Source organism: Lycorma delicatula, chromosome 5, assembly GCF_047948215.1.
Source record: "Lycorma delicatula isolate Av1 chromosome 5, ASM4794821v1, whole genome shotgun sequence".
Taxonomy (NCBI): Eukaryota; Metazoa; Arthropoda; class Insecta; order Hemiptera; family Fulgoridae; genus Lycorma; species Lycorma delicatula.
Window position 1 is genome coordinate 41,760,476 of NC_134459.1, and position 23,967 is coordinate 41,784,442.

The following is a 23,967-nucleotide window of genomic DNA, read 5'->3' on the forward strand; positions in this document are numbered from 1 at the left end:
GGACCTGTTTGCATCATCAGATGCATCTTCAGTTTGAAATCAGATAAAATAAATCAAATAGGAAAATACAGTAAAAACTTGAGAAAGATTCTAGAACCAATAAGAATTCAAGAAAATGGATGCAAATTTAGAAGTAACAAAAACATTTACATATACAATGAAACCGAGAAAATGTCAATTTCATCAGAAAAAGGAGAGCCAAATCTTTTTTCAGTCTCGCAAAACAGATTTTCAACCACATTTAAAGAAAAAATGAATGGAAATCAACACAGTTCAGTGGTAGTAAATGAAAATAAAAATATTTTTTCAATACAGAACAATGTTCAGAAAACCAGTAAAGATTTCACAGAAAGCTAGAAAAAAGAAACAACATTTGCTGAGAAGAGAGAAGGGAAAAATAAAGAAAAGAATGAAGAACTGTTGGAAAACCAGAAAAGAAAATATGCAGAAGAGAAATTAAAAAAAAGAAAAGAGCTTACATGCTCATGCGATGTGTTAGTTTCAGTCAGTTGTAACAGAAGCCATATCATTTGTGCCGCATTATCCTGTTCAGTCACTAATTTAATATTTTTATTAAGAAGCACAGCTTCATTAGTAAAAGTATTATTTACAGGCCCATTCATTATCTGTAAAGAAAAACAAAATTAAAATAAATAACCATAATAAAAATATTAAAAAAAATGTATAATAAAAATACCTTTGACCCTCTTTTACACCTCTCATAAACAGCTCTCTTATAATTCCTTAATGATTTTTGTTTGTCTATGTTTTATGGTGGCTTGAGTGAGGTTATATTTGATACTGATGCAAGCTTTCTCAATGAAAAACTTAAGAACACAAGAACAGACCAATGATATTAACAGATGATGCAATATACATGGCTCAAATTAATCTCTCTTAAGAGGCCATGTGAAATGGCCTTGGCTCACTGATTCTTTGATTTGTGGTAACGTATGTGATTTTTATTCTTTAAATATATTTTTTAAGAATTTTTTTCTGCCACTGCTAAGTTTTCTATTTCTTTTCATTTAGCTCCGGATTCAGTTTGTGTGTTTTGTTTTTTATTAAACTAAATTTCTGTTTAATTTTAATAAATGTTATTTACATTAATTTTGTCAGAAGTAAATTCTCTACAAACTAAAAATTTGTAATTGTTTATTGGTAAATTAACAAAGTTTATATTCAAAACCTAAAAAAGTTATTTTATTCCTAACCTATTTCTAGTATTTTCCAGCACAACGTTTTCATGTTTTGATTTATTTTTAAATGATTTCTAGTAATATAATGCTGATTTTGGCACAGATTCTCATGAAAACTCTCAATACAGATTAGAATTTGTATTTGTATTTTTTGTCTTGTAAAAGACAAAATTAGAGGCAGCGATTCAGAGGAAAGTTATGATAGAATTATGAATGTCTGATTCTGACAGTAATTCAGTAGCAGCAGCGATATTCAGATTTCTTTTATTCCAGGTCAAACTGAGAATATCTGAGATTGTACACTGTTTGAACCTCCAATGTTTACAACAATGCATTATACAGTGATAACAATGAAGGAGATAATGACTATAATCTAACACTTAATCTAATAACTTTGATATACGTGATATTTTATTCCAATGCCTTTGCACTATTAATTAATGATGAAAAATAATAGCAAAGGTACAGATGCCAATCCCCAAGAAGTGTATTATCCACTTTTCATCAAATGTATTTTCAATTTCTTAAGGTAATGAGACAAATCATTATGCAAAACAAAAGATTGAATTTCAAAGGAGAAAAAGAACAATCGATAATTACAATAAAGCTCTAGATTGAAAAAATTTAATACACCTGATATAAATGAAACGGAAAGATTTGTGGAAAATTTTGTGGATGGGTCTTGGTAAAATGCAGAGTATATAGCAAATCTGTTGTATTATAACCGGGTTAGTAAGCTAACTTACTGAGATTCTAAGCCAACATATTTGAGATTCTTCTGAGAATGTTCCATGCTTCAAATAATGGAAATGCACCATACAATGAAGAAACTGTACAAAGTTCAACAACTCATCGACTAGCTTCTCCCAATGTTTCAAAATGCAATCAATCCTCCAGGAAGAGATGTGAATCGATGAAAAATAATTCTTTTCTGGGACAGCTTGTCTTTCATCAATACTCTCCCAAAAAAGAAGACATCAGCATACAGTAAATGTTCAAATTATGCCTTGTCTGTGGCTACACGTGGAATCTCAGGATATATACTGGAAAAGAACCAATTTCCGGCAAAGGGGTTCCAGAAAAATAAGTGTTGGAGCTTGCTGGACCATTACTTGAAGCTGGATGAACACTGTTGTGAAAATTGGTATACAAGTGTATTGTTGGCTTCTCAGTTACTTGATTTTTATACAAATCTTTTTGGTACATTAATGGCTAATCAAAAAGGAAATACAACATAATTAACAGAAACCAAACTGAAAAAAGGTGAAGTAGTTACAGTCTAATATTCAGGTAAAAAAAAAAATATATATATATATATTGAAATAGAAGAATAACGGAAATATGTTTATGATTTCAACAAAGAAAAAAACAGAGACGAAATGGTAACAAAACAGAAGAGAAGGAAGGACATCATGAAACCCAAGGTGGTACACCTTGACTACTTGCAGAGACTACAACTCTGCAAAAGAATTTATTGATTTATCTGACCAAATGAGCATATATTCCACCAGCCGTCGACATTCAATCAAGTGGTATCAAAAAATCATTTTTGAAATACTGTTTGGAACTTCAATTGTCAATGATTTTCATACAACCTTGTTATCAAACAACAAAAATTTCCTAATTGAAAATCCTAATATTTAGGGAAGAATTGATTTTACCTTTTTTTTACAGACGTTTGACAATGATGCATAAACTGAAGCCAGTCAAGATGAATTTACAAAAGAGACTGCAACAGTACATAGACTGATCAACATTGACGGTAAGAAGTCAGCAGCAAGACAGAGGTGCAGTGGTTGCTACGAAATGAAGAAGCTGACAGAAGACAGAGAAACCTCAGAAAAAACTACCAAAAGGGTGACAAGAAAATGATGTGTGTGATGCCTTCTTTTGTCTCGATTGCTTCAGCTATTGACTGATTTTGTTATCTTATAAAACCTTCAATAGAAACTTTGTTGTTCATGAATTTGTGTAAAAATGTTCTGTATTAATTATTAGAACAAAATTGATAATGAAATAACAGAAATGATGAACAGAATTGACAATGTTAAATGTAAATGATGTAATGTGTTTTCTTTAAATAGTTTTTTATAACACAGTATGATGTGAATTTTATCACTATTTAAAGTGAATTTATTTAAAGTATTTATTTATTTATTTAAAGTGAATTTTATCACTATTATAAATGAATTTTATCACAGGTTAAAGCCCACACCACCAATCCAAAAACTCAACTTAAAAAATTATTAATTTATATAAGAATGGTATAAAATTACTTACTTAGTCAGATAAACAAAATTGAAAACCAATAAATAAGTAATACTGAAATTAGGATATAGATCTTTCCTTAACAACACTTTCACACTAACAGGTCATAGAATTATTAATAAATAACGCCAACACACCAATACGATATCTCGTTATCATGTTGGAAAAAATATATAAATACATATGATATTGCATAACAGACTTAATAAATAATTTTTCATTCACATAACAGCTAAACAAGTTTAAAATAAAAATTTACTAAAATTTTCATAAAATTCTTAGAAGCAATTGAAATTTATTAATTTATAAAAAAAATAACAATAATAGGTCAGCATTTAATAATAATAATGTTCTTTTTGTTAAACATAAAAATAATGCGACAAAAAACGTAGTAGTTATACATAAAAAGTAAAAAAATCATTTTCATTAATAAATTAAACCAGTAATTATTTTTAATTACTTTATAGATTTTTGTCCGTGACTGTCGGAGATAATATCAATTTAAAAATACATACTTCTGTAATGACAAACCGAAGCAAAATTATATATAAAAACATACTTCAAGTATTTTATAAGATATTAGCTGTCTTTTTTTAGTGTTGTTGCCACATGCCTAGTTTAATATCGGCGGATGCCAACATCTCCCCGGAGCAGCAGGCCTGCTGGCCGGCCCACCGCTGGACGTGGACGCTGCCTTCCCACTCCAGCTCCAGCGCATCGGGCTTCAATTGCCCTGGCCGGCGGACTCAGCTGCAGGAGCCGGCCCAGCATGGGTTCGCTCGGGGAGAACCGCCTCAGCACAGTGGGCCACCACTGTAGTGGCGACCCAACTACCGCTGAGAAAAATCCCGGTCGGATTTTCTCTCATTAATGGACGAGCCGCAACTCCCCGACTTCACCGGAGACCAGCTTCCGGACCCAACAGCTCTTCTCATAGCTCATACAGGTGAGAAGAAATTTACGTGTAATATTTGTTTAAAGACTCTTAATAATAGTAATTTAAAGAAACACCGATTCATACAAGAGAGAAAAATTTTATATATAACATTTGTTTAAAAAATTTTACTAACAGTAGCAATTTGACAAAATATCTTATAATTCATACTGGGGAGAAAAAATTTACATGTAATATTTTTACAAAGTTGTTTTTTAAAGGCGCATCTTTCCATTCACACTGGTGAGAAAAAATTCTCGTGCAATTTTTGTCAATTTTCTTTTAACCAGAGTTGTCATCTGAAGTCACATCTTTCTATTCATGCTGGACAGAAAAAAGTTACATGTGATTTTTGTCAAAAGTCTTTTAGCAGAAAAGATAGATTAGAAAAACACGTTACTGTTCATAAAGAAATTTCTATAAAATTATCTTCATAATAGTTCTAAGATTTACTAATGGTACATAGTATAAAATTTAGATTATGTGTTTGTATTATTTTTTTTAAATGTTTGTATGAAGTTAGTGTATTATTTGATGTACAGTATTATTAAATTTTCTTTTTAAGAATTACTTATTTAGTTTTGTTCTACTTGTTAGGAAGGAAGTTGTTCTCGTTACTCATGTACTTGTAAGTACATAAGTAACTCATATTTTTCATCAAAATGATTAAAAAATGGTTTACTGAAATAATTCATATTCAACAAAAAAATAGTAGTTTGGTAATTAATATATACTAATTCTGTTCTAAAGGTATCCGATCATAAATAAGGTAAAAAGTAACTTACCTGTTAGCTTCTTATACTAATTTATTTCAAAGCTGTGAATTCATGTAATCCAGCAGTTTTGTTGCATTAAGTTTATTTTTGTTGCTGTTGTCTTCTTTAAAAAGAAAAACAAGAACTGTCTGTACAAGGTGCAGTAAAAGATTACATGGGGAATGTTTTCCTATATATAAATTTAAAGAAAACATTTACCCAAAATGAAATATTTTATCCAAAAACAAATACGGATTGATTTGTTGATAACAAATTAATATTTATAAAATATTAATAATTTCATAATATGGATGGATACTGTAGGCTATGTACTATCGGGCTTCTAGAACCAATTAATTTGTAAACAGTGGTCCAATTTTCATAATTTTTGTTTTATTTTATCAAGAAATTCATGGACATATTTACATTCATTAGTGAATTTTTTTTTGTATTTTATTTTATTTTTTTGGTTTCCATAGGGGGGGGGGTTAAGCTCTGTCAGCCGCCGTCAGGTCCGCACTGATGGCAGTGCGAGGCTGTTATTTTAGGAGAGTTAGATTACATGCTAACCTAACTCCCTTAGGTTAGGATTTAAAGCTGTTTAGGTCAAGTTCGTTAAAATATAATTTTAGTTATAGGTCAAGTTCAGTAAATTATAATTTAAGTTAAGTAAGGGGGAGGGGTTTTAGTCGGTGCAAGCCTGACACTGCCGTCTTGTATGGGCAAGCAGCGGCTGGTAGAGTTTTCCCCTCCTCCTATGCAAAAAAAAAAAATTAGTTGTAAGAATGGGAGAGAGGTTTTAATCAGTGAGAGCACTAACCTGCATATAAATAAAAATATACCCCTAAATACATTTTAAAATATAATATATATATCTTTTACCAAGGCTGTTCAAAAAGTTCTCCACCCAACACAGATGTGGTGCAAGTTTGACCAAATTACTATTTAAGTATGATTCTTTAGATGTTATGCTATGAAGTATCAGATGTATATGTTTATTTTCACGGTTGTATAGCACAAGAATAAAACAAAGTTTAATATTATTTGGAATACGGATAAAATTTATTAAGTTTGAACTGTTATATTAAGTACTTGTGTTAAAAACGGTAATTCTAACAGACAAAAAAGTTTTAAATTCACTTTAAAGATTCTTCGTTTTTATTTTTTTTTCAATTAAAAAAGTGGGCTGCTAAATGTAGATCAATTTAGGATGATAAAAGCTCAGCACATCCAAAAGCTGCTAAGGCTGACACATCAAAAATTTCACAATGTTGTATTAAATGATCACCGACTCATGACGGTGTCCGCTACAATTATGCACACGAGCTAGTTGACATCGCAAACATTTCAATAGATGTGTCAACTACACCTATAAACATTTTAGGTGTGAAAAACTTTCTGCTCTATGGGAGCTGCATTTGTGCAGCTATGGGAACTGACCATAAACTTCTCAAGGCTATTATAAATTTATTTAAATATAATTCCACTCAGTTTCTTCAACGTTCTATTACACTACATGAAACACAGATTCACCGTTACATGTCAGAGACCAAAGAATAATGGTTGCGTGAAATTGTGCCAAAGAAAGAGAAAATGGTACAAAATACAAAAAAAAACACGGCTACGCATTTTTTCTGTTATTTAAAAAAGATTCAGCTGGGAAATAGTTATTTCAACAGTTGAAACTCAATAGAATTTCAACCACGCAGATTATTATCAATACATGTAATTCAAGAATTTGTGAATCTATTACTGGTCCTTTTTTCCAGAAAATTAATCTTTAATTTTGTAAATTAAATACTGTTAGTTTCTTTTACAAAATAAGAGATTTTGAGGTTACTGATAAAATCTACTTTATCAATTAAATTTGTTGTTTATGACTTCAGTATTGAGAAAGTAATTCCATCAGTAGCAACTGAATCTTTAATTTTTATGTGCAAAGTCCGTGTTTTAATTTCTTGTATATCGACCTTAAAATAATAGTAATACAATAATTTGGGTCCCAGAAAAATGTAATCACTTTTTTGCCATTTTATAAAAGAATAATTTACACGTATAGGATTCCTCTAGTTGAGTACAGACCAAAAGACAAGCCAAGTCTTAATAGTTCTACATTCGCAAAGCTAATTAGCAGATCTCAGATTTTAATATTTGTACTTAGAATCCCAACTCGATAATAGAATATTGATTTTTCCAGTATTAGAATACAGATTCAGTATTCTAAATACAATGTATTATTTGATTAAGTTTTTCCTTTATTTTTAACTACGGGTCACCCAGAATTCCTATCCATTTTCTTGTTTTTTTCCTGAAATATAAGTTTCCATTTATTTTCCCTCAGTTCCTGCGGACCTGTGAAAAAAATTTATCCAAAAAAGATTTGTGTAATAAAAGAATCAGTAAGTTACAGGTTACAGATTGTACAGTAATGTATTAAGGATTTACTGATTTCTTTTATATTTAAATTAATGAAACAAATTCTGAAAATTTTACTTTATTTAAATTAAAATACGTGCCGTACAAAAATATAGTATTCATAAAAATATTAGTTAAATTATAAGAAAATACATGTATAAATATGGATGCAAATTCATGATTCTGGATTAGACCACCTAACTTCATGCATTATTTTACGTTAAATCATAGAATATTATTACTTCACTTAATCAACATTATTTCCTTAAAATGTAGCATTAGTGTTATTTGAAGACAAAAGCTGGTTAAGCTTCTGTCACTTTCACTTTAGAAAAAACTGTTAAATTTTTATTTTTAACATCGTATTCCTTTTCATATAAAAAATTTATAGCATTTAAAAAAAATACTACCTAGATAAATGAACCAAGAATTTCGCTCTTTTAAACTCACCAATTTGTGAGGTTATGTTTGTATTCATATTAAATGTGATCACCTCAAAAGTACCTCTATTTTTATGTATATATATTCTTACATAAAATTAAACTTTTTTATATACTGAGATAAACACATTGATGCATGCAATTGATCAATTACAACTTCATATGTAACATTACATAATTTCAAATTAAACTAACATTACAGAACTAACATTACAGAAAACCCACCAGGTTGGTCTAGTGGTGAACACATCTTCCCAAATAAGTTGATTTAGAAGTCGAGAGTTCCAGCGTTCAAATCCTAGTAAAGGCAGTTACTTTTGTATGTATTTGAATACTAACTAGATCATGGATACCGGTGTTCTTTGGTGGTTGGATTTCAAGCCGCACATCTAAGCAATGGTTGAACTGAGACTGTACAAGATTACACTTCGCTTAAACTCACACATATCACCCTCTGAAGTAATACCTAAACAGGAATAAGAAAGAACATTACAGAAAAAAATGATTTTTTTTTCCTTCATTGCTTTCCATAAATAAAATCATTTATTTTCAAGGTTATGTATATTTGATTAAGCGAGCGTAGATTAAGTTTGTTAATTATATTTATAATTTTTTTAATTTATTTTCTTATTTCAATATATTGAAATAAATTATATCGCATAAAAAAGTATCTTTTACGTATTTATCTTGTAAGTACGCGTATTTATTCGTTAATTATTATTTTTGTTAAAATGTACTTAACACAAACGGGTGTTCCGCACAGCGCTAGTAGTTTAACCTTGATCAAGGACTGGTCAAATGACTGAAGACAAAAAAAAAACAAGGACTGGTCTGGCGGCGATTGGAGAGGGAGACTCACATAGCAAAGTAAATTGTAGACAGCGCGTCGGCAAACAGTTCCGTCGATGTACGATGATTTATAGTTATCCGACATGAATTAAACGAACATTTATAATCGGTTTTTTAAATTTCTTTTACTCGCAATGACAACATCCAGAATATCCGCATTTTTTTTTTCTTTTCCTCCGGGCCAACCGTTATGTATCGCTTCACAGAATGAGATGAAATAGCAATTTTATAGGGTGTGAAAATATCACGCCTGACCGGGATTCGAACTCGCGACCTCTGGATGAAAGGCCGAGACGCTATCACTCGCACCACGCGAGTTAACCGCTCACTATCACGCGCATTTTTTTAAAATTGCTTTTTTTCACGTTATGAATTCTGATAATAATGTCAATCGTAACCCGAAATCGAACCCATAACGTTTTATCCGACAATACTATCTTCTCGCAATTATTATTTTCATACTGTTTACTATTATAAAATTAATATTAACCCGTAATTTAGCAATCTGTTTTATTTTATATGTATATTACAATAATTGAAGCTAAATGTATTATAAAAATGGCATCAGAGGTTACATACTAATGAAACGTGTAAATAGATTAATTTTTTTTTACCTTCGGGTCCACAGTTAAGTTATCGCTTCAAAGGATGAGATGAACAATTTGTAGCGCGTGTGAAAATGCCATGCCTGACCGGGTTCGAACCTGGGACCTCCGGATGAAAGGCCGAGACGCTACCACTCGCGCCACGGAGGCCGACAAATAGATTAGGTTGCATAATATTAACCTAAAATACAGAAACATCTTGTATTGCAGATCAAAATTACAAAATAACTTTACGAATAAATTCAAAAAATAGTAATTTAAATTTTTACTGAGGGCGGTAACATATATAATGAAGGTTAAGAAGACACGATGTAACGATATTTTTTTAATATAAAAATCTACGATAATCGATTTAAAAAATTGTCGATTTCCGAACAGTTTCAATGAAAGACGTTTCTAAAATTCTGTCATATTGGAAACCACATACTGTATTCATTCCATGAAAGTGGATTAATTTTTACCCCCTATAAATCTCTGATTCCGTAATTTTTTGGTTGCGTGTATCAACTGCACGATAAAATTAATTTTTCAGCCGTTTTTTTAACATTGTCACGAGTAGTTACACACAAGTGAAGAAAAAAGTAATATAACCTCACTACATTAAAACTAAAAAGATTATTTGTAATCTAATTAATTTTTGATATAAGCTTAACTATAACTAATCAATTTAAAATAACACTATAAGAATTTAATACCTTTATGAACATAGTTTTTCATATAAGTAAGTTTACCTATCTTGTGTACGTTAGGTAGACAAAACGGTTTAAGTAAATTAGAAATCGCGAAACATATGATTTGGTTATCACGAAACATATGAGGTTATTCTTCTCGAAACATATGAGATTTCTTCTAAAGATGTATATTTTGAAAATATTTTTATTTAATGTTGTTTGTTATTTATATTTGTAATTTTATTTATTAAATTTTCTATTGTAAAAAAAAATCATGTTATAAATAATTATGCACGTTAAGTAAAACCGATAAAAAAAACAACGGTCTCTCATTTTGCCAACTTAAATTTAAATAAAGAGATCTGTATTTAAAATAGTACCTAATTGTATAAGTAAGTAGATAATTAAAACTATTAACTGATTGTAATTAAGACATTAATTAATATATATTATTTAGTTTTATTTACAAATATTATTTATTTAAAAGTTATAAACGTATTTTTTTAAAATAATCTAATAAACAAAAACAGATGACCGCGGATGATTATTACCAGACTCAAATCTTTTGTAGAACCCACAAACCTGTTAAAACATGTTCATTTAACGTCGTATGACAACGGAAAACATGTCGTTTGATATTAGCTTAAAAAGTTATTTTCCTGAATTTAAGGTAAAATTAGGGTAAACTTATTGAAAAGCAGCATATTTATGTGAGGAATAATAGTTGTTAAGTATTTAAATTCATTATACAAATTAATATTCAATTTTGACTGGTTACTGATTTATTATAAAGCCACGTGCTTTAGACTTTGTAATGTTGAAAAATTAGAAAATTGATTTTTATAAAATAGATAAATCATTTAAATTGTATTTAATATAATATTTATTGCTATTAAATTTATATGTTAATATGATTTTCTCATTTTTAAAATTTGATATATTTTTTTAATAAAAAATTGTTTCAAGGCTGTAGTCTTTTGTCCATGCTTTCATGGCAACATTTTGGTTTTTATAAATTGCAAATTCTAATAATTTTTAATTTGTTCAATATACGGCTGTTTGCTCTACATACCATGATTGATATTTTTAAAAATATAATGAATTCCTACAATTTAAAAAAAAAGATGATGCAATCAGTTGCAATTTGCTACAGCCTAAATTAGGTGAAGATTATGCAATGCAGTTTATTGAAAAATAGTTCTACAATCTATTATTTTTATTGGTAAAATGTTTATCAATTTATTAATTAAGTTATTTATAATATAAAATGTGTACGCCAAAGATTGTTGCATATACTACAGGTGTATGCAGAAAGATTAATTAGTGTTTAAATAATTAATAGAAAAGTGCATGCATTAGGCATTATGACATATACTGAAAAAAGGTGTATGCAGAAAGATTAATTATTGTTTAAATAATTAATAGAAAAGTGCATATTAGGGATTATGGCATATACTGAAAACAAAGGTATATGCAGAAAGATTAATTATTGTTTAAATAATTAATAGAAAAGTGCATATTAGGGATTATGGCATATACTGAAAACAAAGGTATATGCAGAAAGATTAATTATTGTTTAAATAATTAATAGAAAAGTGTATATTAGGGATTATGGCATATACTGAAAACAAAGGTATATGCAGAAAGATTAATTATTGTTTAAATAATTAATAGAAAAGTGCATATTAGGGATTATGGCATATACTGAAAACAAAGGTATATGCAGTAAGATTATTGTTTAAATAATATATAAGACATAGACAGCTTTCATATCAAGGCTGTTGTGAATAAACTGCTGCTTGAAATTTTAATTTGCATCTATAGCTTAAGAAATTTTTGGGGTAATGGCTAGTTCATGTCCTCAAGAAAAAAAGAAAAAATGTAATTATTCAATGTATTTAATCAAAACTGCATCAGTTTAAAATTAAAACCAGTTATTACTGGAATTTTTTAAGTAACTGTTTAATTAAAATTTTTAAATTAGATAATGTTTATTAAAATGGAGCTAGACCATTAGAATATTATGCTATAAGTTGGCAGAAATATTATGCTTTCGTTAGTTCTGAGATCTCTTGTAGATCCTAGATAACAAAATGAATTCAGTTGTTATTAGCAGTAATATTACATTTATTTACAATCGGTAGTGTTTTACACGTATGCTTTTGTACATATTTACAGATTATTTTTCATCTAATATTATTTTAGTAATATGGAATTCAAGTAGGACATAAATAAGTTGTTAGGCTTTTTACATACACAAAAGTGATTATTTAGTCTATACTTCTATAATTTTTTCATGATTTTTAAAAGTAATTTTCAGTTAATTAAAATCTGATTGTGATATCTAGCATTCTTAACAAAAAAATCATACTTACACATACACAACATCTGCAAACATTTCAAACAATAAACTTCTGTAATTAGAATGAATTCTCGCACAGTTTTGACAAACTTTTCATTTATGAGACTTTGCTATTTCGCAGTCTGAAATGCACTGATTTTCACAGTACAATGCACTACATAAGTTCAATAACTCAACCGGTCACTACTGCAGCATATCTAAGTTTCAATGAAAATGATGTATGTATATAAGGAACTTAAATTTTAAGTGACTGATATTTTTGTACTTCTCGTACCTCAAAACATAAAGAAAATTCAATTTCAACCCCTCAAACCCACCGTTTGACTGAAAATAATATACTTTTTTTTAAAAAACTGTTAAAAAATTTTACACAGCTTTATTGTTACATATGTTAATTATCAACAGATATATTCATTCATTCATCACAAGAGATCTTAATCATTATGAAATGAATTATTTCTCATTTTAAATAATTAATTAATTATTTACAATGAAAGATAATTTAAGATTTATGTTTAATTATCATCCAGTTCCATATTTCTAGAAAGTTGAAACAGAAACCGATTGCAAGTCACATGATACAAATCAACTTTAACCATCACCTCTTATAAAATCTTTAAACAATTTTTTTCAACACCGGTCACTGTAGAATCACCAAAAATTAGTTAACCGGCTAGTTTTTTTAGCCCTCCAATACTCCTTCATTCTTTCACTGTCCAACTTCCTTCTTTCTTTTGACCGCTTTCGATTACCGTATTCTTTCTTCTCCTTCTGGATCCCTTTCAATTCTAAGATTTTTTTTGTAAGCAACCTTCTGTATTTTAAATCCGTCACATTTATGTTTGCTATCCTTAGGTCCCCTTTAATTTGATTGAACCACTTAATACTCATTTTTTCACCATTACACTTGTCAAAAATTCTCTTCGTAAGCCTGTTTAAATTCATTCTTGACAGATGTCTGTAAAATGCCAGTCTTAACTTAATGTGGTGCTTACGCATTTATTTCCCAGTAAAGTTTCTCGTTCTTCCTTAATTTCCAACTGTCGTTAGTTTTTGTGGGCCCTAGGATTTTCCTCGTATCAGTCTTTCAGCAGGTTCCAATTTACCTATTCCCCTTTGTTCAGAGCTATGCGTTTGGCTCCATATAAAATTCCTGTTTGGATTACCGTTGTATAGTAACTGATCTTGCCCGTCCTTGTGATATGTTTCATATTGTATATGTTCTTCGGTAGGCCATAGGATGTAAGAATTTACTGGTACTGACAATGTTTGTTCCCTTGTCCATTTCTTTTGGTCTGTTAACTTCACTCGAGTACCTAAATTTCTTTGTATTTTTAATTTGTTTGAAATTTGTCCACAACAATTTTGGTGTGTTCTTAATGTACATGATATTCCTTTATATATTCGATTATATACTCTGAGAATGTTGATTCAAACCAAAATTACAAATAGAAGGCAATTAATATTTAATTGTGGAAAAATAAAATAAAAATATTAACCAATATGTAAAAATTACTTAAAATTTGTAAAATTTTAACTTGCAGGAAGGGTTTATAAGTACATATAAATTGTACAATAAAACATTAAACGATTACTAAAAGAATCAGGACATTCGTGAAAAACAAAAAGAACTTTTACTTTATTTGGCCATACAATAATAATAATAAACAAAGGGATAAGTTAAAATTATAGTTTATATAAAAATATACACATAACAGTAGTAATAATTATAATTTTTAATTTCTTTGGAGAAAAGTTGCCGATTGATATTTTCTCTCTTGATGTTTAAAAAAATTTTACTTTGTTTAATTATGGTGACATTAATATATACATAAAAAAATCTGTGTCTTAACTATCTCCTGTCTTAACTAGTAATCATATACACTAACTTCTAACTATTAACCATTAACAATTAATTTGGGTAGTTTATAAAAATCTGTGTCTTAACTATCTCCTGTCTTAACTACTAATCATATACTAACTTACTGACTGTTAACCATTAGCAATTAATTTGGGTAGTTTATAAGCAAACTAACTGGTGTTCGATTTTTATGTATATTATATATGTTGCTATAATATATACTATACATATAGTATAAACTTATGTTGCCATAATATATTTAAATTTAGGTCATTAAGTTTAAGCTTAACTGCTGGTTAATTTATTTGTCGATCGACAAAGTATTCAAAGAATTAACTAAAATCTGATTGTTTGAGGTTAAGATAATTAATTATTAATTATATGAGAAACAGTTTGAGGGGCGTTTTCTTTTTTCCCTTATTTGGATCATATTTTTTCTTTTTTTAAGATGCTCACAGTAGAATCCTTTAATAAAGATAAAATGCAAGAACATCATCTTGTTCTTAACAGACTGACATCTTTATATAAACCGTTAACTTGGATAATTTCTCAGAGATATTTAAATTTATTAACTTTGTTTATTTTTCCACATTTTGAATTGAATTTTTGTTATTGGTTATCAGTAATGCTCTATTGAAGGAAATTTTGAATCCTACTTTATCTGCGATTTCTTTTATACCGTTTACTTGTTCTCCTACTGTGTGAGATTTTTTGAGAAAATTGCAGTGTCATTAGTTAAGTTTTGGCAATTAATTCAAATAACTTTCAACTTCCAACCCGTTTTTTCGTCTTCATAATTAAATTGTGCTTTAATTTATGTTACTATTCACTGTGAATCACCTTCAGCCTATTGTTGTAGTTCAAAATTTTTACCTTTTATTCTTTTTTAACTGTCAATTTAATGTATTTATGTTCTGGAATTAATCGATTCCAAATCTTTAGTAACGTATTTCTCAATTGATTATATATATTATATTATATAATATATATTATCAATATAATATATATTGATAATATATATATTGTTAATATATTAATACAAATATTAACGTATTTGTATTAATACGTTAATACAAATCAACGTATTATGTTGATTTGTTTATTACTCTGAGTGTAAATTCAGTAAAATTTTATAATTTTTTTAAATCTTTTTTTCATGTCACTTTATTACTACATTATTTTACTGTTCCCTCTTATCACAGATTGTATGGGTTTTATGTTTTTTCTAGATATTTAAATAATAACATCGAGTTACAACCGTTCTAACCCGGTAAACTAACCGTTTGTGAAACATTACATTGCCCTGTATCTTTGCTCGCCTAGTAATTTTCAGAAGAGAATATTCTTCCATTTTTAAAGTATTTGTGTTCTTATTCTAGATTATATAGATAAATTATATTCCGATAAAAATTCATTTGTTCTTACAACATATTGTAGAGATTGTTATTTGAGGACAAGGTTGAAACGGTTTGAGTGGCAAAGCATGAAGCAGTATGTGAAAGCTTCTAGAATGACTGGAAATGTTGAAACATAAAATCATAAATTTATTTTTGATTAGGAACTCTCTGTGTAATATACTATGAAAATATGGCACTCATAAGAATATAACTTGTGACAATTATAATATCTACTACTCTTTATTGTAATGAATTTTATAAATACATCTGCATTAAATTTAATTAACTTCATTATAACTCGGCATTTTTCAGTGTAAAAGCCACTTAAATGATAATATTGTTCTGGTCTTATGTTCCAGTTAGGGTGAATAGTAATAAGATTACAATTCAATGTTGAATTAACAGTAACCAGGATAAATGTTTGGTACTTGAGACTTGAGTCTAATCTATCAGGTACCATTATCTGTGCTCTGCTTTGCGGTGTACAGAGTACAATGTCAATGGATAACTGAATGTTTCCTGCCTTTGCAGGGAATAGTACATATCAGCAAACACAAATTCGCTCTGATTACAGAATATAAATGTATATATCTGTAGGAAATATTACACAATTATGGTCTTACAGATATTGCTATACATATTCTGCATATAATTAATTTCTTCAGCTGATATGTAAGAAGCATAAATATGTTGTAATATTTCAATAAGTGAGTGCGCGACGCGTACGCGTTCAACCGCGTCGGACACCGGCCGTTTTCTTCGATACGGGGTTACGCATATACCGTAAATGTGGATACGCGAATGGTATAAGATGGGTGTTACTAATGTTAACACCCATATATATTTTTGTGCTGTTTCTTTACAGGTCCGACTACAGCAGTTCCATCAGCAGCAGTCCACCCTGTTATCCACCCAAAAGAAACATCTCATTTTTTCAAAATTGTACTTTTTATATTAAAATAATTTTTCTTTAAATTTTATTTATTTTCTAGTTTTAATAGTATTTATAAATTTAGATTTTTAATGAAAATACATAACTGCTTTAATAAAGTTTTTTTTTATATTTGTTTTAAGTTAAAAATATTTTTAAATGCACAATTTTAAATTGTTTTTTTATTTTATATTTTTTTAAAGAAATAACCTAATTTTATTATGTGAGGAATTTATTTCGATTAAGGGGATGTAATTTTTTATTTGTTTAAAGAATGATTTTTGAACATAGATTAATAATTAATTTTTATTTAACAACAATTACATTTTTTTAAATAATTAAACTTATTGTTATTATTATTCAATAAAGGGGGGATACTCCACCTTGGCCCTTTACCCCATCCAGCGAGCTACAGTCTACATTTTCTTCAGTTCATCGCTTCAGCATCAACAGCATCAGTCCTCCCGATTATCCACCTGAGGGGAATACTCTTTTTTTTTCAAAATTATAATTTTTTTAATATTTAGACTGTTCATTTAATTTTTCTTTTCACTAGAAGTTAATTTACATTTAACATTTTTATTTTAATTTTAATAAAAACTCATTTTTAGTTATATTACTCTGATTTTATTAAGCGAATTAAAATTTAACAGTAAAATTAATTATAAAGTTTGCTCTTTAAAAGCTTTTTTTTTTAATTTAGATTTTTCTGATTAGTTTATTTAATTGGTAGCTAGAAAATAAGTTTAGAATTAGTGTAATTAATGAAAATCATTTAATTTCTTTTTAACTTTTACTATATACTTTTTCATTAAGGGGGGGGTGTATAGTCCACCCTGGCCCTTATCCTCTCAGCGATCTTCAGTCATCATCTACATACTTCTGCAATATTATTTTGTTTTTATTATGTGTTTTGTTTGAATCAGGGCAAGCTCAAAATCGGTGAATTAAATCTGTAAATCAGATATTTATTTAAAGCGTATAATAAAATCTTTTATAATTTTTTCTTATTTTTAAATACGATTATTACGGGTATGAAATAATTTCAACTTGAATTATTTTAATATGTTTGGAATAAATCTATGTTTTTATACCTCTAATTATTTTCATGTTGTTTCATGAAAATGGATTATCGCCTATGATCGTAAAAAAACAGCAAACCCTGATTTGAACTTTTAGTTTTAAGAAGGCATCATTATCCAGTTCGGCGGTACAGTGGCCTTCTTTGCAGTTCTTCAGCTTCGTATCCACCGGTGCCAAGTCTATACCGGCGGATACCTACAAGTCTGTACCTTGATATCCGGATGATTCATAAAAGCGCTGGTCGATCGTGTTTGAGGAATCAGAAGAAAGAAGACGAATCAACCTGGTTGTTATCGTGGGCTGCAATTGAAGGCCTCTACCACCACAGGGCAATAAAATTAAGGTAAGTTACACTACTATTATAATTTGGGGGGAGGGGACAGGCTGAGAAATATTATAGTATGTCAGTTAACCGTAATTTTTATTTTTTGTAAGAGAAGTTTTATCATTTTTAAAATAATTATATTTTATATCTTTGTATCTTATTCATCAAATTATTATAACAAATGTATAAATAAATTAAGTAAAAGAATCAAAATATTTCAATTTCTACAGAGATTTAATTCAATAAAACTGACTTACCCTTTAAATATTTTATACGTAATATGAACTTGATTAGTACTGAAAGTCATGATTATCATCATATCGATCAATATTTGCCACATCAGGTAAATTTTTATGATTTTTCTTTTTCTTATAAAATTGAACTATAATATTTAAATAAGTTTTATAAATTTCTGTAACATTATGTAAATATTTTTAATATGGAATTAAAAAAAACCTTATGTTATCTATTTAACAATCATTCTAAATATTTAAGCATTATAATGTACAGTTTAGGTAACAGGTGTGGTGTTGTTACTGTTAGTATAATCGATAGATTTTTTCATTCTTATGTAATCCAACGTATACTAATGAATGTGATGTTGTGTACAAGTTTTTAAAGCGTTTAATTTACGTATTGAAAATACTTTTTTAAGCAAAACAAAAAGGTTAATATTAATATATTATAATATACATCAGTGGCTGCTTGGTATAGGCACTGTGGAACCACAGCATCCCCTATTTTCACTTGATATTATTAATAACATTTAACATAATGTCCCTTTTTCTTTAATTCCTTCTTTATACTTGTACAATATATAATCCTAACCTTAATGTCAGTAGCCATCCCCCACCCACAGTTAATGAAAAAAATACAAAAATCTTTGTACGGAACTGTGCGCTTCACAGTTCCAGCAGCATAGTTTTGGCTGTTGTGCGCATGCACAGATAGGAAGCTGCACACAAGGCTGTGAGGGAGAGAGCATTGTTGCGGCCACAGCATTGTTGACCCTGGCGTCTGGTGGAAGGTAGTTTTTTTTTACTCCACGTGTGTATGGAACATTGCATGTTCCCTTTTCTTGTTTAGTCAGAGGAAGGAATATGAAAGCGGTTTAGCTGTTTTTTCTGTAGCGATCAGAAGATGGCGGAAAGCAAGGGCTCTTTGATCGCCAAATCTGTCCAAAAACACACTGGAAAGGTGAAAAAGAAGGTAGTTAGTAAAACCTAATTATGTATTTGTTTCTGTGAACCTAGAAATTAAAATTAAGCACCGTTGGACCATAATCTTTTTAAGCGGATACTTTATTAAATTATTATCTAATGATGCTACAAAATATTTTCTGTTTTCACATTCTATTATTTATTCGGTTCAACAGAATACGGTTTTTAAGCGCACAAATCATATTCTTGAATGCGATAAAATGTAGAATTAGGTTATTATCCTGCTTTCAGCTATTCTATGATTCATTGTTTTTTTTATTTTACAGAAAACTTTAACTTTAAACTCTGGGCCTTGAAAAGGCCCAGAAAACAATTTTCTGGAGCAGCACCCCCACCTAATTTTAGTTACAAGCTGCCACTGATAATTGTAAATGTATTATTAAATTAATAATTTTCATCAATATAAATAAATAATTAAATATTTTTACTTTTTAATAAATTTTTTAACATTTATTAATTTGCTAGATTTTTTTAATTATAAAAATACTCTACCGTTAATCGCTATTATTAAAAGTATTTATAAAAAAAAGTTCTCAGAATATAAAGAACCAAATTAATTAATTAATCTTTTAGTAATCAAAAATTTTCTTTTAATTTATTATTAATCAAAAAATGAATAAAAAGTTATTAATAAACATAATTAAATATTAAAACACAAAAATTCTATTCTGTTCGATTCAAAATAATAAAGATAAAATGACGTGATAAAGAATACTATTTTATTTCTTTTTATTAAAATTACTTTCTTGAACCGTTAAGTTACAGTTTAACTATTAATTCTATTATAACGATTAACAATGTTCCTTTTAATTAAGTATTTTGGATAAACGGTCTTGTTTTCTTAGATCAATAAATAAATAGATACACAAGCTCTTTTCCGCCCTTTTAAATAATAAAATTGAATTATAACATCGCTATAGAATAGCTATCGATTAGATAGTATGTATTTTCTTAATGCTACTGAATAAATAATTTTTTGTTACTAACGGTACATATATAATACTAACATCGTTTATTTTATCTTTTGTTGCAGGTACGACAACGATTACTTACATAGGTTAAGAGTGAACAGCGTTAATGTGGCTTAACTATTTAGTTTTATAATAACGATTAAAGGGAGGACTACTTACTTCGTAACTGGTGCTCCTTTTCCAGTAGAATTAAGTTTCTTTTTCAGGTAATTATATATTCTTGTTTTGTTTTACAAACATGTGCATGTTAGACTAAATTTGCATGTTATAATTAAGGAAAAATCGCGTTTCCCCAGCAGGCCCCTCAGTAGGTTGTAATTGATTTTTAATTATGTTATATGTGTTGTGTTTTTTACAGGTTTATTATATATTTTAAGTTAGAATTAATTATGTTAAGTCGCGTTCGCGTTCCATACCCCGTCCACAGTAGGCGCGATTATAAAGCAGGGTATTATTTTAATATTGTTTTTTTATTTATTTAAGATTAGATTAAGTACATGTTGTTAAGCCATGTTAACCTGAATGGAATTTTCTGAAGTACTTTTTATTTATTATGTATGTATATTTCAAGTACACAAAACTGTATTTTTATCAATCGCCTTGATATTTTTACTAATTTTGTTTCAGAATATTTAAGTGTGTTTCAGGTATAGATGATGTAATATTTTAACTATTCAATGTTGAAAAAATATGGTGTGATGAAGAATACAAAAGGAAAAATGGATTCCAAAAGAATAAAATATTAATAACTTGTTAATCTATTTTATTATTTTTATATTAATATTTCTCCAGATTGTTTCAAGTTTGTTTCAGCTACAGAAAATTGCGATATTTAAACTACTTAATGCTGGAACAACATACTAAAGTAACGCTTAGAAAATTGTACACGTGATGAATGTAGAACAAAAAATAAGATGAAAAGGCTAATTTCAAAAGTCAAAATGATGATCAGATTAAGATCACACAATCAACATCTAGATGACATGAGTGAGTATAATTTTAAATTTAATTAGATTATAGAAAAACAATCTAAAACCTCATGATCAGATTTCTTTTACAAAATAACTGAAGGGGTTTCTTTTTGTAAGACAATTTTAATTTTTGACATCATAAATGGTAAAACATTTCACAGACTGCTGCATTTGAGTTTAAACAGTTTTAGTAAAAATAAAACAAGTATAATTAATTAGTCTTATTTATTATAAATAACACAAACTTGTGAAGATTTTTACTATATGGAACATTTTATGTGTCTGAAGATGAATCAATGGCGCTAGTTTTAAATTGAATTTTTTCAATAATTATATTTAAAGATTTTGCACAATACTATATTTTAGATGTTGTTGTTGTTACCCTACTTTTAATAGTAAAAGAGTTGCTGTATTCACTATAGAACATTATATTAATTATGTAAGCATCTTAAATCTGCATTTCCCATAGTCTAGTACAAGTTTTATTTTGTCATACTAAAGATGGGCTCTCTCTTTTTTTTTTGTTTAGGGAATCACCGTAAGGTATTACTTCAGGGGATGAGTGAGGATGATATGTATTAGTGTGAATGAAGTGTAGTCTTGTACAGCATCAGGTCGACCGTTCCTGAGAGGTGTGGTTAATTGAGACCTGACCGCTAAAGAACACCGGTAACCACAATCTAGTATTCAAATCTCCATAAAAGAGACTCCCTTTGCTAACATTTGAACCTTACAACTCCTAACTTCAAAATCAGCTGATTTGCGATGATGAGTTAACCACTAGACCACCTCGGTGGGCTATTAAAGATGGGCTGCTTTCCTCCAACAGCACTGCTAACCTGTTAAGTTAACTGTTATTTAGCAAATTCGCTGGATCCCCTCTTATAAGTAATCTGTCTTGGTTTGCATTCTGTTACACGAGTTTTGTTTGCATGACATTAAAAATTGCTGATCTGAACAGAAGGCTGAGCAAATACTTTGGATGGTGTAACAAACTTATACCAGACAAGTGGTTGTTAATGAGGTGTAGCAAAATTTGATTGGCATATTTTAAAATGAACTTACGAAATAAAAAAAAAAACCACGGGCTTTGAATCTTGTGCAGAAAATTTAATACAAAGAGATTCATTCATCTATGCTGATTGTAATTCGAACGGTATAGTGTGGAAAACAAAATAATTTCAATTTTTTGTTTGCAAAATATCTGTAGTTAAAAAAAAGATGGTATTCAGTTCATTAATCTGCCATTGACATTATTAAGACCTGTGCTTCATGGGCAGGATACTCCTATTTTAAGACTTCAATCTGTGTTACTAGACGATAAAATTTCATCCACCTAGCATATAGAAAAAGTTAATACAATTTCTTCACCGGTCTTTGAAGATTAGAATCTATAGCCGCCCAAAGATGAAGGATTTTGTTCACAATTTGGATCTTACTAAATAAATTAACATATACAGTTAAATAAACAATTTGTTTGGAGTTTTAATGGTAGTACTTTCACACTGAGGCACTACACAGTACTTGTAAAACTTTGAATTCATTTTAGAGTTGGTAATTTTAGAAACATCTTAAAGACTTCACTAAACATCTGATTGTTTTATAAAGTGTGGTGTCTTAGGAGAGACAATGACAGTTTGGAGAGTTTTGGTGGAAAATTTTAATTACTTTATAAAAATGCAAAATACGTAGTTTAAATGATCATTTATGTAGTATAACATTTATATTTTAATAAAATAGACTGTGAGGCATAATATAAACCGGTTTCTCAAAAACAGTCAACTAGCCTATTAACATACCCTTATTTGTTAATAATAGACTTGTGAAGATTTTTATTATGTGGAACATTTTATGTGTCGCAAGGTGAATCAAGTGTACTAGTTTTAAATTTAATTTTTTTAATAGTTTTAATGATTTTGCACAAGGGATTTTTATGCAGAGAAAAAAGCATCACAACAGTTTTTCTCTCTGGCCATTTTAGGCGCAACAGATTGTGAGAAGAAGAAAATTTTAGTTCTCCTTTTTTCAAATCTGTTTTTAATATCTCTTTTCACTAAGTTACTCGGTTTATTTTAATAAGTGCACCGATTCAATATTCCTACAAATAAGTTTGGGGAAGAATACTAGTTGTACAAGTAGAAAGTTCTTCTCTTTTTTAGGAGATCTCTAGTTAAAAAAATAACCACCTGTTTACTAAGTTTGAAATTTCTCATAGGGTTTACTTGATTCTTTTTACAGACATAAATTGCGCTAAGAGACAAAACATTAAAATCAGAAACTCCAGCTATAGAACATCAGAACAGCATACAGGAAAAAGTAACAAGGTAAAGAATAAAAAATTATAAATTATGAGGAAATGTTTTGGTACACATAGAATGATGGATAGAATTTGTAATGAAAAACTAAAGCGGTTGTGACATCTTAAAAAAATGTAATGTGGGAAGTTAGCTAAATAATTCACGCAAAACAGAAAGAAGACAAGCAACAGACGTAGAGGGGTAATTGGAGAAAGGCAGCAATGCAAAAAATTATTTCAAATATGAACAGGTTAAGTAAGTACTGTGTTTCAAATTTGTTACTTGAAAGAGAATTAAAGTTGAATAATCCAGTTTTGTTTGTGTTTTTTCCATCTAGTTTATTGGAAAAATAATACTGTTAAATTAAATTTTATTATACTATATCTCATGATGATCTAAATCCAGTTATATTT

General features: G+C 28.8%; 1 protein-coding gene across 8 annotated transcripts in view; it reads right to left on the minus strand.

The window, feature by feature from the left end:
- Positions 1–23,967, minus strand: part of LOC142324887 (uncharacterized) — a 55,847-nt gene that overhangs the window by 4,727 nt on the left and 27,153 nt on the right. For 3 of the 8 annotated variants that reach the window (XM_075365974.1, XM_075365973.1, XM_075365975.1), the window contains exons 2-4: positions 9,475–9,646; positions 8,237–8,477; positions 480–626 (exon numbers count right to left, since the gene is read on the minus strand). In XM_075365974.1, the coding sequence (XP_075222089.1) occupies positions 480–623 (144 nt within the window). In that variant the 5' untranslated portion in view covers positions 624–626; positions 8,237–8,477; positions 9,475–9,646. Of the gene's footprint in view, positions 1–479; positions 627–5,186; positions 5,280–8,236; positions 8,478–9,474; positions 9,647–10,160; positions 10,327–23,967 lie in introns of those variants that run through there. The other 5 variants (XM_075365978.1, XM_075365977.1, XM_075365972.1 and 2 more) reach the window with 4 other exon arrangements.